This window comes from Harpegnathos saltator, unplaced genomic scaffold, assembly GCF_003227715.2.
Source record: "Harpegnathos saltator strain DR-91 unplaced genomic scaffold, Hsal_v8.6 scaffold222, whole genome shotgun sequence".
Lineage (NCBI taxonomy): Eukaryota > Metazoa > Arthropoda > Insecta > Hymenoptera > Formicidae > Harpegnathos > Harpegnathos saltator.
In genome coordinates, this window is record NW_020230009.1 from 74,900 (window position 1) to 90,739 (window position 15,840).

General features: G+C 50.0%; 1 protein-coding gene across 1 annotated transcript; it reads right to left on the reverse strand.

Annotated features, from left to right (window-relative positions):
- Window positions 1-3,008: 3,008 nt before the first annotated feature.
- On the reverse strand, window positions 3,009-4,394 carry LOC112588457 (calphotin-like). The gene is made up of 2 exons (XM_025298487.1): window positions 4,375-4,394; window positions 3,009-4,131 (listed from the first exon to the last, which is right to left on the reverse strand). The coding sequence occupies exons 1-2, from the start codon at window positions 4,392-4,394 to the stop codon at window positions 3,009-3,011; spliced, it is 1,143 nt and encodes a 380-aa protein (XP_025154272.1).
- Window positions 4,395-15,840: the final 11,446 nt, after the last annotated feature.

Consider the following 15,840-nt stretch of genomic DNA (forward strand, 5'->3'; position numbering starts at 1 on the left):
CAGTTACGACACGACCATTTACAACGAAATGATTGACGATTTGGCGCAATTGGTCAACTTTCCCGAATTTTCGCCAGAGTCAACGGATCATTTTGCTCAATCTGTCGCGGAAACGGCGAACGCCGTTTCTAATATTCCGACAGTGTGTAATTTCGCTAATCGTGACGACGTTGACGATGATCGTTTTATTGAAAGCGCGAACACTGAATCGGACCATTTAGACGATCAGTCGACCATCACGTGATGTAGAGTGTTAAACAATGGCGCGGTCAATTCGATTAATTCCACGACATCAAGGGTATTGACAAGAGCAATTTTTCAAAATTTCCTGACGAACAATAATCATTGTGACGTTGCAACGACCGTTTCAGCATCGACAAAATTACCCGCGGGAATCACCAAATGTCGATACGAACAAGGAATGCTCTATTTCGTACACGGTGCGCGAAAAATAAGAGCTCCGTTGCCGATCAGACGGTCGATGTATGCCGAATTCGAGTCGTTGCACGACACATTCGAATGGACTGTGATATTCGGTGACGCGAACGACGTGGCTTTACTGGAATACGACAGTTGCTTTTGCACGCAGTCCATGGCGAACAAAATCACCGCCGCTTTCGCCACAGTGTACACCGTGCGCACTTGGATGCCCGTGTCGCGCGTTGACCATCGCGCTAATGATTGCCTATTGATGTTGCGCGAGAACTGTTTGTGCATTGTTCCGTCGATATTTCAAAATGTAAAAATGGGCATTGCCAATTTGCAACGATTGGATGAACATCGCGTGGTGATCGGACTGGTGGCTAAAAGAGACAGACATTGGATCAATTGCGATAATACCGTCGTTATAGACAACGCGATATTGTTGAACAGCAATCTGATCGATTTGATCGAACGAGTATCCGAAACGACTGAAAAAATAACAGTATTGCAACAAAATAACGCACCGATATATTGCGCCGTTGTTCATTTTACCGATGTTTCGTACAACGAGACATCCCGCTCGATCTCCATGTACGATTTGAACGCTATGAATATTGTACAAAAAACGAGATGTTTCAATTTTGAGAATATTGTACGATAATAAACAATCTTTTACTTATTGATCTTTTTTATTTTTAATACTACATTACATTTTGTCCAAAGGTGAGTAACGCTTTAACGGATTGTAACAACTCTCCAATGTAATTTTTGAAATATTCATCATCATCATCTGTCGCGTTTACATTGTTGCTCATGCTCGACAATTTCTCCAGAACCGCTTGTAAAGCGTGCAAATCTCGGCGAATTGTCACATCCAGACCGGCGACTTGTCGCGTCGATCTGGTGGTGGTTATGGGTGATACGTTGATCGCATCGTCCCACAATTCGTAGCATTTTGAGTCTATGTTATCGTGCGCCGCTAGTGCCTCGAGATCGTGTCGAATGAAAAACACTGATGCTATCGCCAAACCGCACAACACAGCGATCGTAGTACCAGCCACGGTGTAAACGATGATTCGTCTGGTGCATTGAGGCCGCTTGCGCAAAATGGTAGATGATGGTTCATTGTCTACATTCTCGTAATCGGACGATACGTTCCTAGGATCATTGTCGGTATCACCACGACGCACATTCGCATATTCGTTCGCTCCCGACATATTGTCGTATCTACGCATCATTATCATCGTTGTCGGTCGGTAGATCGATTGCTCCTGCTGTTTCCATTTCGACGGCATGTCATTTGTACCGCGCGTGTCGGTCGATGGTTTGTCGATGTCACCACGAGTGTCGATATCGTTCACTCTTACATGCAATGGCAAAGCGTTTCGACTGCGATGGTGAAAATCATGCCTATATATAAATTTGGCACCTGTTACACTGGCTACCGACATATTTAACAAAAAGTATATGTCGCGATTTAAGTTGAATAAGCTTGCCTGTTATTGGTCGTCGAACCGATCGTTAAATTCATACGCGCAACAGCAACATGTCGTCATTGATAACGACCGCGATTTGTCTTCCATCGTTTATCGTCGCACCGATTGAAAGTACCGATGTGTCATCGAATGTATCATCGAATCAACGTCGAATCTGCAACAGTCGCCAATCGTTCCGCGGAATTGGCAGCGCCGTTGTATTGTCAGACGAGTCACTGAATCGTTCGTTGACGTATGAAATCGTCTCTACGCATTTGGAATGCGTGCAATTGATCAAACATTCTTTGAGCGCGAACGGGACATCGGTCTTCGATGATTCGTTGAGTTTCTTGTCGATCGATGAGAAGAGAACGATTTTGCAGCACGAGCTCGATCGTATGATTAATCAATGGTTGTATACAATTGACAATGACGAAACTGATGCCGCATTCTCGTGCGATCGACGCAACTACCCGTACGCTCTAGCAAGGCGAAATTTTTATGTAACATTTGCACCGGTGAATGAAATGTCAATACGAGGAAACATTTTGAGACTTCCGATCAAAACTATCTACGTGATATCGGAAAAATATGAGCATACTTTAACGGCGCTTAGCAATTGGCCGGATTATTATGTGGACATTAGACCACGATTGTTCATTTTAACGGCTCGTTCTTTAGGATTAGGTACGCACGTAACAAGCACAGATTGATCAAAAAAAGTATCGTGTTATATTGTCGATGTTTTTATGTTACAGATAAACTCGAAAATTCAAATTCACAATGTTTATCCATCTTTGAACGCAGCGACAACATCATCGTGAAGGATACTCGACTGTGCGACTGGGAGAAGAGACTTATGCATTCATTCATATTCGACTGCAATGCTCGATCGGAATGTTTGCACGACCCCGAGAGATCCGAGGACAACGAAGAGTCTGATCGAACCGTGTTAAAAATGAAAATTTATGATATTATGCTGCGAGAAGTGTATCCATTGTTACGTCGCGTATATTCCGCTCTGACTACTCAAAGCGATCGGTATAATATCGCATCAGACACACTCAACTGCATATTGTAATTTTGTCCGTAAAATACTATGTATGTCTCTTATTGTCTAGTGCGCTTATTTTTCCTTGTTCCAAATACACCTGATTGTTCAACGATGGATCGTTTGTTGCGCATTTTCGGACCGTGCTCGTTATTTGCGTTTAGTTCCGGCACGATAATGCTCGCCTTCGGTGCGATAATGCTCGACTCTGGCGAAATAATGTTTGGTTCCGGTGGGACACCGCTCATCTCCGGCACGGGCTCCGGTGCGACAATGTTCGGTTCCGGCACGATAACGCTCGCCTCCGATGCGACCATATTCGGTTCCGGCACGATAATGTTCAATTCCGGTGCGACAACGCTCGCCTCCGGCACGGGCTCCGGTGCGACGATATTCGGCTCCGGTGCGATAATGCTCGCCTCCGGCACGGGCTCCGGTGCGACGATATTAGGCTCCGGTGCGATAATGCTCGCCTCCGGCACGGGCTCCGGTGCGAGTTCCGGCACGAGCTCCGGCACTGGCTCCGGTGCGACGATATTCGGTTCCGGCACGATAATGCTCGCCTCCGGCACGATAATGCTCGCCTCTGGTGCGACTACGCTCGTCTCCGGCACGGGCTCCGGTGCGAGTTCCGGCACGAGCTCCGGTGCGAGTTCCGGCACAAGCTCCGGCACGGGCTCCGGTGCGACGACGCTCGTCTCCGGCACGGGCTCCGGTGCGACGACGCTCGTCTCCGGCACGATAATTCTCGTCTCCGGCACGGACTCTGGTGCGACGACGCTCGTCTCCGGCACGGACTCTGGTGTGACGACGCTCGTCTCCGGCACGTACTCTGGTGCGACGACGCTCGTCTCCGGCACGAGCTCCGGTGCGACGACGCTCGTCTCCGGCACGATAATGCTCGCCTCCGGCACGGACTCTGGTGCGACGACGCTCATCTCCGGCACCAGCTCCGGTGCGACTCTATCGTCATGAATACTCACTGTCCGCGATATACCGAATTTAGCGCGAGACGTCTCTTTCGATTTTAGCTCAATGGGCTCATCATCATCCAGTGATGTAATGTTGACGTGCTGAATCGGTTCACCGTTAATCGGCAATGTTATTCGCCAACCAGATTGCTCGGAATCTATCAACGCGTTGGAGGACAATGTTACTTTTGTTCGAGTTTCATCCTCGTCACTGGAATAATCGATTATATCGCGCGACGGTGATTCGCTATGTCATCGTGGAACATCAGATTTCGTCGAATTTTTATGGTCCATCCGAGCCAGTTCGCGAGATGCATCGTTCATAGACTTATACGTATCCGTGTAACATTTAATATGATCAGAGTGCAACGGTGCTTTCGATCGAATTAGATATATGACCAACGCGGTCAATCCACCCAATATGACAAACAGACATACAACGCACGCCTGATACCATAACGTCAAATTGGGCATGGTGTGCGTTATTTTTTTTTTATTGCGTAAAATCTCAGAATCTTAATACTTTTATCGCTCTCGAGTCAAAGAAAGCAAGATGCTGCATCAATTGCGCGAGTTTCGAATACAAAGGGCGACGACTCGATGTTATTTTCCGCGCGATCGATCAACGTATCGTTGTGATCGTTTGAAATTGTCACGCAATTATCTCTCTTAGCACCTAGCGTCTCTCGAACGAATATCAATTCAGCCAAACTCCGTTCGGTAGTGACTAAGCTGAGTGTCGTGTGAACCAAACGTTCAATGTTAATTATACAAGCGAGTAATGAAAATATTCGGCGTTCTAAACTCGAGCAATAAACCGTGGTATCGTTTTCATCGATGGAAACAAATGCATTGTTATTGACAGTTACTCGATGATCGGGAATCCCATCGGCAGCGAGTAACGCATTTTCGAGCGCCTGTTCGTCGCAACAGATGTACAATGTGCCGGTATTGACATCGAATAGCTCACCGAACGGCACGCTACCTCGTGCATCGCCAACAGCTGACAATGGGGGTGAAATGTGCGTGACGTTTCTCACCACATCGTAAAAATACGAAAAGTACATAGAAATACATGGTAAAATTCGACAAGTGCTCGGAACGTCATGTCGATCGACAGCATCGACGCACAAATCGCGAGGATCGGTGCATCGGTGCGGTACCGACAGCGGAGGTTCATCGTTCGACTCGACCGAATTATTCGTCTCGTAATCTGAGGACGATGCGAATCGAAAAGCCTCTTCCAAAAAGACAACTCTGGCCAACAACTGTCGATCGTGATCATCCATAGCATCGTATGTTACTTGCGTTTGACGTAACATACGATCAACCGGTGGTCGTTGATATTCGAGCGAACGACACTTTCCCAGTACGAAACGATGTCGCATCTTCAGACGCCATCGTACACCGTTTGACATTTTTTCGCAATATCAATGCGTAACACTTAACCATTTAACGATATTATGTGATTTGCACCAACAAGTGCGCGCTTTGTTCAATATCCAAAATCGCGCATCTGGAATCTAAACTTATTGCGGACAGATATGATTCATGTAAAGATCATTTGTTTTGTCGCGATAGCCATTTGCGCAAGAGAGATCTTTGCGCAGAAATGGCCCAAGCTTTGCCGGCAATCCGAAACTCACATGCGTATGTTTTGGCAAAAGACGCAAATACGTCAATTGTATGAAAGCTACGATATCAAACGATTGGCCGAAGATATGAAATTATTCACGATCGACGATAGTGACTATGATTCGTCGTTGGACGAATCTTCGAAACCTCAACAATTGAAACCTCGTACAATTGAAACGATGCGAATGGCTGACGCGATCGAACGATCTTGTTCTTCGATCTTTCGTCGCCGGTAAATCGAACGGGTTTGACCATTTGATCTTTTTCATTTTTGACAATGTCGTGTGGACACTAGTTTTGACCAGGCCCGAGCCGTTATCGGTCGAATTGTGCCTCGCGCTACCGTTGCGCCAACAGCGAAACAGGAAAAAAATACTTTGACTTGATGAGCAAGAGGTAACGCATGAAAAAAAAATGAACAATTCACTTTGTCATAAACGTTTTTTTATATTCTTTACAGACAATATTTCAACAATAACCAATGTTCAAATCGTCACGAGACTATTTGTATGGACAATTCGTTACGGTCGAGCCACTGTCGCCAAGAGCCAAGTTTCGACGGCCTGTTATCGTCAAATAACGCATCCATGGGATCCGAACGAGTCGCGCTATTATCATCGGCACGAGTCGTCAACCAATCGATATGAGCATTGCTCAGAATGCGATCAAATGCTGCCGAATTGGTGTATGTGTTCAGATTCAATCGATCGCTCGCGTCGCAACGTTTGAAACCCTCGACCAATTGTAAAAAATATACGGCTAATCGTCGAATAATCTTGTAATAGTTTAATTTGTCACGACCCGCGCGAAAATCTCGCAAGAGACAAAAATTCGTAGCATCTGGATCGAGACTGTTCAGCGAGAACACGCAGCGCACCCGATCGCCCGGACTGTAACCGTACCGCTCGATGGTACTCTGAATAAACGCGGCCTCCGCACCGATCACAGCGCGCGGATTCAACGCCAAATTGAACGCAAAGGCCTCGATGCCGTGTTTGACTTGGCATTTGTCTAGAAAAGCGAACATGGAAGAGAAAAAGGCCCGTTGATCGTTTATGACTATGCGACAATTGGCTCGATCGTGACGCGTCGCTAAAATCGCAGCGACATTGCGCTGTAACGTGGCGACCGTGTATTTGACGAATTCTTGAGCATTTTTCTCGAATCCTTTGGTGACAAAATGCGACCGTTTGTCGCATCGAGCGTTTTCCAGTATTTTTTCTTGCCGATAATGCTGCACGTTTCCACACCGGAATCCTCCAGATCTATCGTGATTAACGGGCATTCGTAACGACAAAATGTACGGTTTATCGTGCGTACTATCAAAGATTCATATGCGCGTTGTTCAAGCGCGGATATGGTGGAAAAATTTGGCGAATCGTCGCTGCTTTCAGTCGACATTTCAGCATGACGATTTTTCGATCTAGATAGACACAATATTAACCCATCAGTATCACGATACACAACGTTACAACGAATATCTGCCACGTTCCGACCGATTTCAGTCTCCTCGGACACAATAGCGCGAGCGACTCTGACAGCGGCGTTCACTCGAGACGTAACTATCGCCGGTAACGCCATTTCGCAGATCCACGTTGTGTCGTGAAACGTTTCACGCGATAACAGTGTTACCGCGGCAGCCACTTGCGGCGAGTACACCACGCTATGTCGATAATTCAGATAACCGTACATCGAATTGGCGACAACTTTGAACATTTTTTCTTTGCACGCGAAAACGCGACGCTGGAACACATCGCTAGTCTCGCGCGCCATTCGCTTGTATCGTTGGCGCATACGTAAATAATGTGTCCAGAGAGAACAAATGATCGGACGGTCGCGATTTATCGTCGCGCTGCGACAAACTACGAGAATTCTGCGCTTTGAGACATCTTGACTCGACTCGATCATTTCGCGTGCATTGAAAAATTCGACACTTTCGTACCAGCCACCGTGGTTACGCAATACCGCCGAAGCCAATGAGTTTCTTCCGCGAATAATGTAATTTGACATGTCGAGCGCGCAATTAGTCTCGATCGATGCTGAAATCGTCAAACGATCGATAGTTTTGCGCTATTTCGACTCGACAGGCTCGTAATCGAAACAACGAATCAACCCGGTCCGTATGCCAACGTCCAAAAATGCGGTATCGTGATTGTACAATGCCAACAAATGTAAGCTTGTTACCACATACACCATTTCCATGGATAATTCGTATTGACAGCCAATCGAGGGATAGAATGATGCAAAGTCGACGCAGATGGGTCGCCTGAAACAAAAAAAATGAGAAAAAGATAAGACGCACATTTCGTTCGACGTGCGTTCGACGCTACATGTTCGACGCTCGATGAGCGAGTAGCGAGCAGCGAGCCGTGAGCGCGCGACAATAGCGCGGTTCGAGCAATTGTACAGTAGTAACATTCCCCCCTGTACGTAGTACGGAGCAGTAGCGTTCCTGGTCCTATTGTACCTCTGACTGCTCCATACTACGTACTGTACAATAGTACCGGCCGCGCGACGGAACACCTCGTTATATACATTTTACCCCTTCCACATTGCACATTTTGTACAATTGTGGGAGCGTACTAAACGTTATTTATTGGTCAATTATTGCTCCCACTATTGTACAAAAGGTGCACTAGTAGAAGGGGTAAAATGTATACAGGGTGTTTGATAGCTGATCATGCAGACGAAAGTTGGAGATAGATTGGGTGTAGCCGAGAAGAAAAGTCATGTACCATAATGTCGAATTGGCAATAGTTACCGACTTATTAATTAAAATGTGTGAGCCAACGAGCGCGTAGAGAGCGGAGGGCGGCCGCAGTAAGCACGTAAACATTTGATACAGGCGGAGTCAGCGAGTGGCGTTAGGCAAGCGCGCGGCGAGTGGCAACGTAAGCGACAAGAGGCGATCGCGCGCGATGAGCGAGCGAGCTTTTTCTTTATAGCTTTCTCCTTATAGCTCGCTCGCTCCTCGTCGTTCGCGCTCGCTCGCTCTTCATCGCGCTCGCTCGCCTCTTGTCGCTTACGCTCGCTCGCTCCTCATTGTTCGCGCTCGCTCGCCTCTTGTCGTTTACGTTGCCCCTCGCCGCGAACGCTCGCCTATCGTCACTCGCTGACTCCGCCTGTAGCAAATGTCTACGTGCTTACTGCGGTCGCCCTCCGTTCACTACGCCCTCGTTGGCTCACATGTTTTAATTAATAACTCGATAACTATTAGCAATTTGACATTATGGTACATGACTTTTCTTCTCGGCTACACCAAATCTATCTCCAACTTTTGTCTGCATGATCAGCTATCAAACACCCTGTATAACGAGGCGTTCCGTCGCGCGGCCGGTACTATTGTACAGTACGTAGTACGGAGCAGTCAGAGGTACAATAGGACCAGGAACGCTACTGCTCCGTACTACGTACAGGGGCAATGTTACTATTGTAACAATTGCTCGAACCGCGCGATTGCTCGAACCGCGCGATTGTCTCGCGATTGTCTCGCGTTCACGGCTCGCTCACGGCTCGCTCATCGAGCGTCGTGCATGCAGCGTTGAACGACGTTACATAATTGAAACGCATACTCGACATCGAACGTTGAGCGTCGATGCTCGATGTTCGCTCGTTAGCATGTGTATTGCAAGTGTGTAATTTTGTTCGATGTTTGATCGATGATTTATTTTTTGAACGTCCTCGGGCATCGAACGAGCAACGAGCGATACAAAAATGCACGCTCGTGCGATTGTACATGAGAGGAGACTGGTGTCCAAGCAAAAAAAAACTTGCTCGTATACAAGCGGTCATTTATTGGTCGATCAAAAGAAGCACTAGTGTCGCAGATTTTTTTGATGTTAATAATTTAACGTGTTCAACTTTGAGACGTGAATGAGCGGTTGAACATTTGTACAATTGCACACACACACAATACTCACGTATAGTGATTTGGCATCGCCGAATTTATGCCGCCAATGTACAGCTTGCTGTCGTCTATGCGCATCAGATTCAGTTGATCGTATATTGACGGTAAACGAATTGCGACATTGGCTGCTCCGTGCGACGACGACGAGTCGATAACCGTGGGCGCTGCGACAGTGGTTTCACCGTGCAACCATTAACCGGCCGCGTGCGGAGACGTTGGTATCACCAGTGTCGCCCGTGATTGTCCGTGAGAGTCGCGCTTCTTCGCGTCGCTCGGTGGCGGGACTGGCGATTGCATCGAGAACATTGCATGATCGTTGCATCTGAACGGCAACAGCACACCGTGCTGGAGCGCACGTACGGCGAATGCGTTCGGTAAGAATCTGCTGTTACCAGAGTTCGACGAATCAAGCCGTGGTGTAAAAATGACGCGCGTACAACGCGATCGTCGACAGGAGCGATAGATTTTGCACCAGGTGATACACAGTCGTGCAATCCTGAAGATTGTACAATGACACGCGCAACATGTTGACGCCGCGATCAATGTCGAGCGAATCGAACGCCGCTCTCGCGTCAAACACTTCGTCACCGCCGTCTCGATCAAAGTACAATCGACGGATCATCACCGCGTCAAAGTTCATCTTTTCCCGACGCGAACGCTCGGTCAATGAGCTCTCGCTCGCGTTGTTCGCGCCAAAGTAGCGCGATACGTGTTTCAGCGCGATCGAACCTATCTGCGCGAGATAGCGCGCCTTCACGTGCGACATAACATCCAGACTCAATTGCGTCGGCGCGAATCGCGGTTCTCGGTGCATAGAAAGCGCGCGAAACGCGCAATCGTACATATCGTAATACAACGCGCGATTAACCATGAACGAGTAATCATAGTCCCAGCTGTTGTAGCCGAGCAGCATGCAAGCGATTCTCTCAGCATCCGCGGGATCGTCCAATTTGTACAGATTCGCGAAGAACTCGTTGTTGGACAGTATCTCGAAAGCTTTCACCAGCAACGCTCGTTCGTCGCGGTAAAATTGAACCATGGCTCGCTTCATACCGGGTTGAGTGCGCAGCAACGATTGAATCTGTCGCTCCCGAGCGACGATTGCCGTTTGATCGTTATCGTCGGACAACGGCACGTACGCCAAGAGTATCGGCGTCGTGACGATATCGTCATCTTTGTTCTCGACGGTCTTTGTAACGGCGTTGCCTCGCGGATTTGGCGATAATGATGACTCGATTATTCGCCGTCGTTGATGAACGGTCAGCGCGATGGACGACAATCGCTGGTCCTCCTCTACGCCTCTCGGTAATGTACTGTTCATTCGCGCGATCGTCTCTATATCGTAGCTCACCACCGGCAACCAGGTTAACGGATCGCTCGGCAATTGACTCTGACGTCGCTCTCTGACGCTCAGCTTCACGAGGTACTGTTGCGCGTCGGAACTGGCGGTGTCGTTTACGCGACACCACGCGTTCATCTCAAACACTCGATGTAGATCAATGCGCACGAGCAGCAGTATCGTCGTCGTGCTCTTCGGCGCTACTTGCCGCATTGTCGTCATCTTCGGTGTCCAGTTGTTGTTGCACCGCTGTGTCTTCAAAGGTCGAGTGCGCGCGAACGACGCGCGCGCGGTGATGCTGCTGCGCTTGATCTCGCTGACGGCGAAAATACGACGTCAATGCCACCTCGAAGCACGTCGAGTCTGTGGCGAACAGGGAATAGGCGTTGCTCCGAGCGTGCGCGTTTTCTCTCAGATAATGCATCGCGATCGCCCGCGCTCGATACGAATCGAATCGAATCTCGCACAATTCGGCATCAGCCACGGTCCACAATACGCGACCGCTGTGCCGCACGAGCGCGCGTATACTCGAACATATCACTGTGGACACCGGATCGCAACCATGCACGGCCAAACGACAGTTTAGTCGTTGTCGCAATTCGGACAGCTTGTCATGCGGCACGGCCGCGTACAGCACCGGAGCCCAAGGTGCGAAAAGAATGGCGCGAGTGCACACTCGTCTCGTTATACCGCCGTTACAGGATACGGTCGTGTATTCGAGCGCGTCTATCGCCAACACGTTGCGGTATTGTCCGTTCTCGGCTTCGTACGCTGTAGTACCACCGGTGGTCGACGAACAATCAGGTCCCCGTTGTCGTACTCGCGCGTCGTTCACCGACAGTCTCGTCAGATCGACAAAACCCGGCGTGCCGGGATAGTGAATAGCCAAAGGATACACAACACGCGCGGCCATTTTCGCTGAGCTCGATTCAAGAGGGGAGGGAGGATCACGATGAAACCCCACCTTGCCGTGATATCGTCCGCTCTGTTGCTTTGGTTTATCGCGCCGCGTCGACACTCTGCGACCGCCACGTCGTCTTCCTCGTCAGCGACAAGCCGTCGCATTATATACCAATCGTTTCCGGATATCGGAGCGCACGGTCGTTCGCCGTTTTCGAAGGAAGACGCCGATCGATCCGACGATTACTGCCCGCACCGTCACTGCGTGATCGATTACGTGCTATCGCAGGGATTACCCGCTCGTACATGGACGCGTCTCGAGCAATACAGTCTGACGGATCGAGCAGCCGTGAAAAGACTCCTGCTCAGCTGCCGACATCGTTTCGCGGTGCTCAGTCTGAGCGATCCCGCGCGAGCTATTGAATGTTAGCGAAGCGGCGACGCGACGCTTATCCGCACTGGATGAGATCGATCGGTCTGCTTACGGCGAATGGAATTTGGCCAACGAATGGAACTTGTATATATGTGAACGATCGTGACGAGGCGTACGGAGTGTCCAGTGAACGGATGCGCGCTCGTTTGTTGCTCGATGCCTTTCGAGCGGCTCTCGTCACTTGGCTCTCGCTGTATCACGCACCTGCTCGCACCGTCGAAACTCGCGGCTATAACGAACAACAACAGCGATCGCCACCACACGACAAGGACTCGGTACTGAATGCTCACGATCGATCACCGTTGTTGCTGCAGGAGTAGACTTCCGCGATGATGATGATGTCGTCGTCAGTCGACAATCGCAACGAAGCGGACGACGAGTATTACGCGCCGTAGTGTCGACGAGACGGTAACGGCGAGGAACGACGCGACTTTGCGCTCGATCTGGACATTGGTGTGTCGATGGACGTGTTCGGTGTGTACGCGATAGAATCGCCGACCGGACAATCTGTACGTCTGAACGCACAAGTGACGTGGTACCAGAGGATCGACGAGGTGAAGAACTCCACGTTGAAACGAGTGATCGAGGACGATCTGCGCGCGCGTCGCGGCTCGTTCATCGAGCCTCGCGCCATTGATCCGTCATGCTTCGAGACCGCGCGATCGAAATTCTTCGATCGAGTCGATCAGCGCCGTCCGTCCAATCGCGCGTACTCGCTGCGAGCGGTGGCGCTGAACGAATTGGCCGACTACTTTGGCTTCGGGAACGAATCGCGCGAATAGATACTCGGCTACGATCGCGTATATCCTTTTCGCTCGGTTGAGGCGGCGGACGACTACGACGATCGTGCTGCGAATGGCGCAAAATTTCCATCGTACACCGGCCTGAGCGCCGCGTTTCGCGTTCTTCTGCACGAGGTGTTTGGTCTGTTGAATTCGTGGCGGCTCGTGCCGCATCTCGCAGCGCGGACTCTCGCTCGGATGGAACTGACGCCCGACGTACGGTGCGGTTCTGTGAATCGCAACAACGGTGATCGATCGTGAGCATTCAGTACCGAGTCCTTGTCGTGAGGTGGCGATCGCTGTTGTTGTTCGTTGTAACCGCGAGTTTCGACGGTGCGAGCAGGTGCGTGATACAGCGAGAGCCAAGTGACGAGAGCCGCTCGAAAGGCATCGAGCAACAAACGAGCGCGCATCCGTTCACTGGACACTCTGTACGCCTCGTCACGATCGTTCACATACATACAAGTTCCATTCGTTGGCCAAATTCCATTCGCCGTAAGCAGAATTAATGCGCGAATTGGCGACGTTGCGCGGATTGATCGATACCTTTTCGAAGCACGTCACAAAGTAACATTGTGTAATGTGCGATTGAGTTTGCATCGGCGATCGTGCGCACTCGGGGGGAGATCTTTCGATCAGAGCGACGTAGCGTCGACCGACGTTCCGGCATCGGTCGACGACGCGAGAGCTACGGTCGACGCGAGAGTTACCGCCGTGGCGTTCGCGACGACCGACTGTTTATCGTCATCGAGTCGTCGTTGTCGAGACGATCGCTCGCCGTCGTCCGTGACGCACAAACTGCCGATTCGCGGCAAAAGATTCAACATTGTTTTCATGGCGGCGCTCATAAGTATCTGCGACACGAAGAACAGATACAGCGCCATTGCGAACGTAATTGCTCGTATCGTCCATCCGCCGCTGCCGTCGTGTCTTGAGGGTGCATCTGTTTGTTTATTGCTGTTGCACGGCATACTTGTTCGCGGCGCGGCACATTGCGCACATTCTTAATCGATCGCTGTTGCTCAGTGATGATTTTGGCTAATTTCTTATAGCGCGATAGACTTCAGGGCAGCGCGTCTTTCGACAATACGTTTTTTTGTTATCGAATCGATTGGTCACGTGTACACGACAAGAGTACCGTTGTGCGAGATCGAAAGAAACGGGGAAGGGCCGATCGAGATGTCTGGCTGGGACAAACGCGCGCTGAGTGCGTTGATTGTCGCGTGTATATTGTGCGGCTTCGCATCAACGACGAGTCGCGTCGAGCGACAACAGGATGATGACTCATTCGTCGTGAGCCGAAGCTCGGATCGCGAAAAGTACACCGTGACAGACAGCGTCGTCGCACCGGAGTCACGAGGCAGCGAGAATTCACCGCGACCGAACCGACACTTGTCCCGAGGTCTTTGGCAATATCTGAAGCGGCACGGTGTGACCCGACGCTCAGGCGTGGAGAAGCTTTTGCTCCGGTGTTCGCATCGATTCGTCGTGCTTTCGCCGAATGATTCGTTCACGATGGGTCTCGCATCATCGAGTGATTTGCCCCACAATCGACGTCTAGGATCGATGTGGCAAAACGACGACGACGACAACTCAGGTGTGTTCGGTCGAGGCGGTCATCTGACCAACAATTGGAATCTGTATCTGGTGGACGATCGAATAATCGACGAGACCGCGGTCTCGTCGAACGATGTTAAACTGGAGGATGCTGCGAAGGACTCGAGACCGCGTCATCGTCGCGCCTACACGATATACTCCGTGTTGGATGAAACTCTGCGAATCCAAATGCTCAGAGACGCGTTTCATATGGCCTTCGATCGCTAGATGGAGCGAGCAAGGATCGCGATTCCGCGAAACGATTCCTTCGCGCCGGCTGATATCGCGGCGTATGAGATTATGCGACAATCCGGCCCGAAAACGGCCCATGGAACCATCGTTGAAGTTAGCGCGGTATGGTGCAGCGAACGGAAGAGCGAGAGGCCGTGGTTAACGGATCTCGATATCGGTATGATCGATGAATTGCCAGACGAGATATTAGCGGTACTGTCGTCATCACCGTTGCGCGTGAACAGTCGCGTCAATTGGTACATGCGTCTTTACGATGTACTGGACGAATCAGTGCGGGCGGTGCTCGAATTGGCGATACTCAATCGCGAAAGTGGCGAGTCACGATGGCTTTTGGGCGCGCCGTTTTCATCCTGCCATTGGACGAAAGCGCTCTGGGACGAAGAGTTCGCGTCGCGCTGGCTCTCGGTCGACCGAGCGAACAAACCCGCGAATGCGAAACAGCCGCGATCGTTGAACGCCGTTGCGATAAACGAATTGGGCACTTATTTTGGTTTTTCGAAACACGTAAACAATTATCCGGGTATTGTAGAATCGGCCAGCGACTACGACGACAATTTTCCGTCGTTCACCGTTGTACGCGCCGATTTTCGCAATTTTTTGCAAAACGCGCTCGATCTGGCCGAGGTGGCGCGAATAGTGCCCAATTTGACCGTGCGCATGTTAAAATCGCTCGACACCGGCGAGACCGTATCGTGCGATGCTATCGGCAAATTGGTTCGCGAATTGAGACACTGGCGTTTCTCGCTCGAGTAGAACACACACGTCCGTTGTCGTGAAGCGTTACTCTCTCGATTTTATCGATTTTTAGTGTTGCAGAGTTTGGAGGAAAAAAAAGCGCTAGCGGATCGAGCAGAGAGCGCCAAAGAAATTGTGTACTTGTGTAACCGAATAAAAAAATAAATAACACGTTTCTTCAATTTATCAATTTATTGACACACACGCACATATACCCAATCAGTTGTCGAAACTAAGTGGTATATGTACATTGAACGATTCACCGTACACCATGGGCAACAGAGCGTCGGTGTCGTGTAGCGCGGAGTACTGCTGCTGCGAATCACCGCTCAGACTACTGT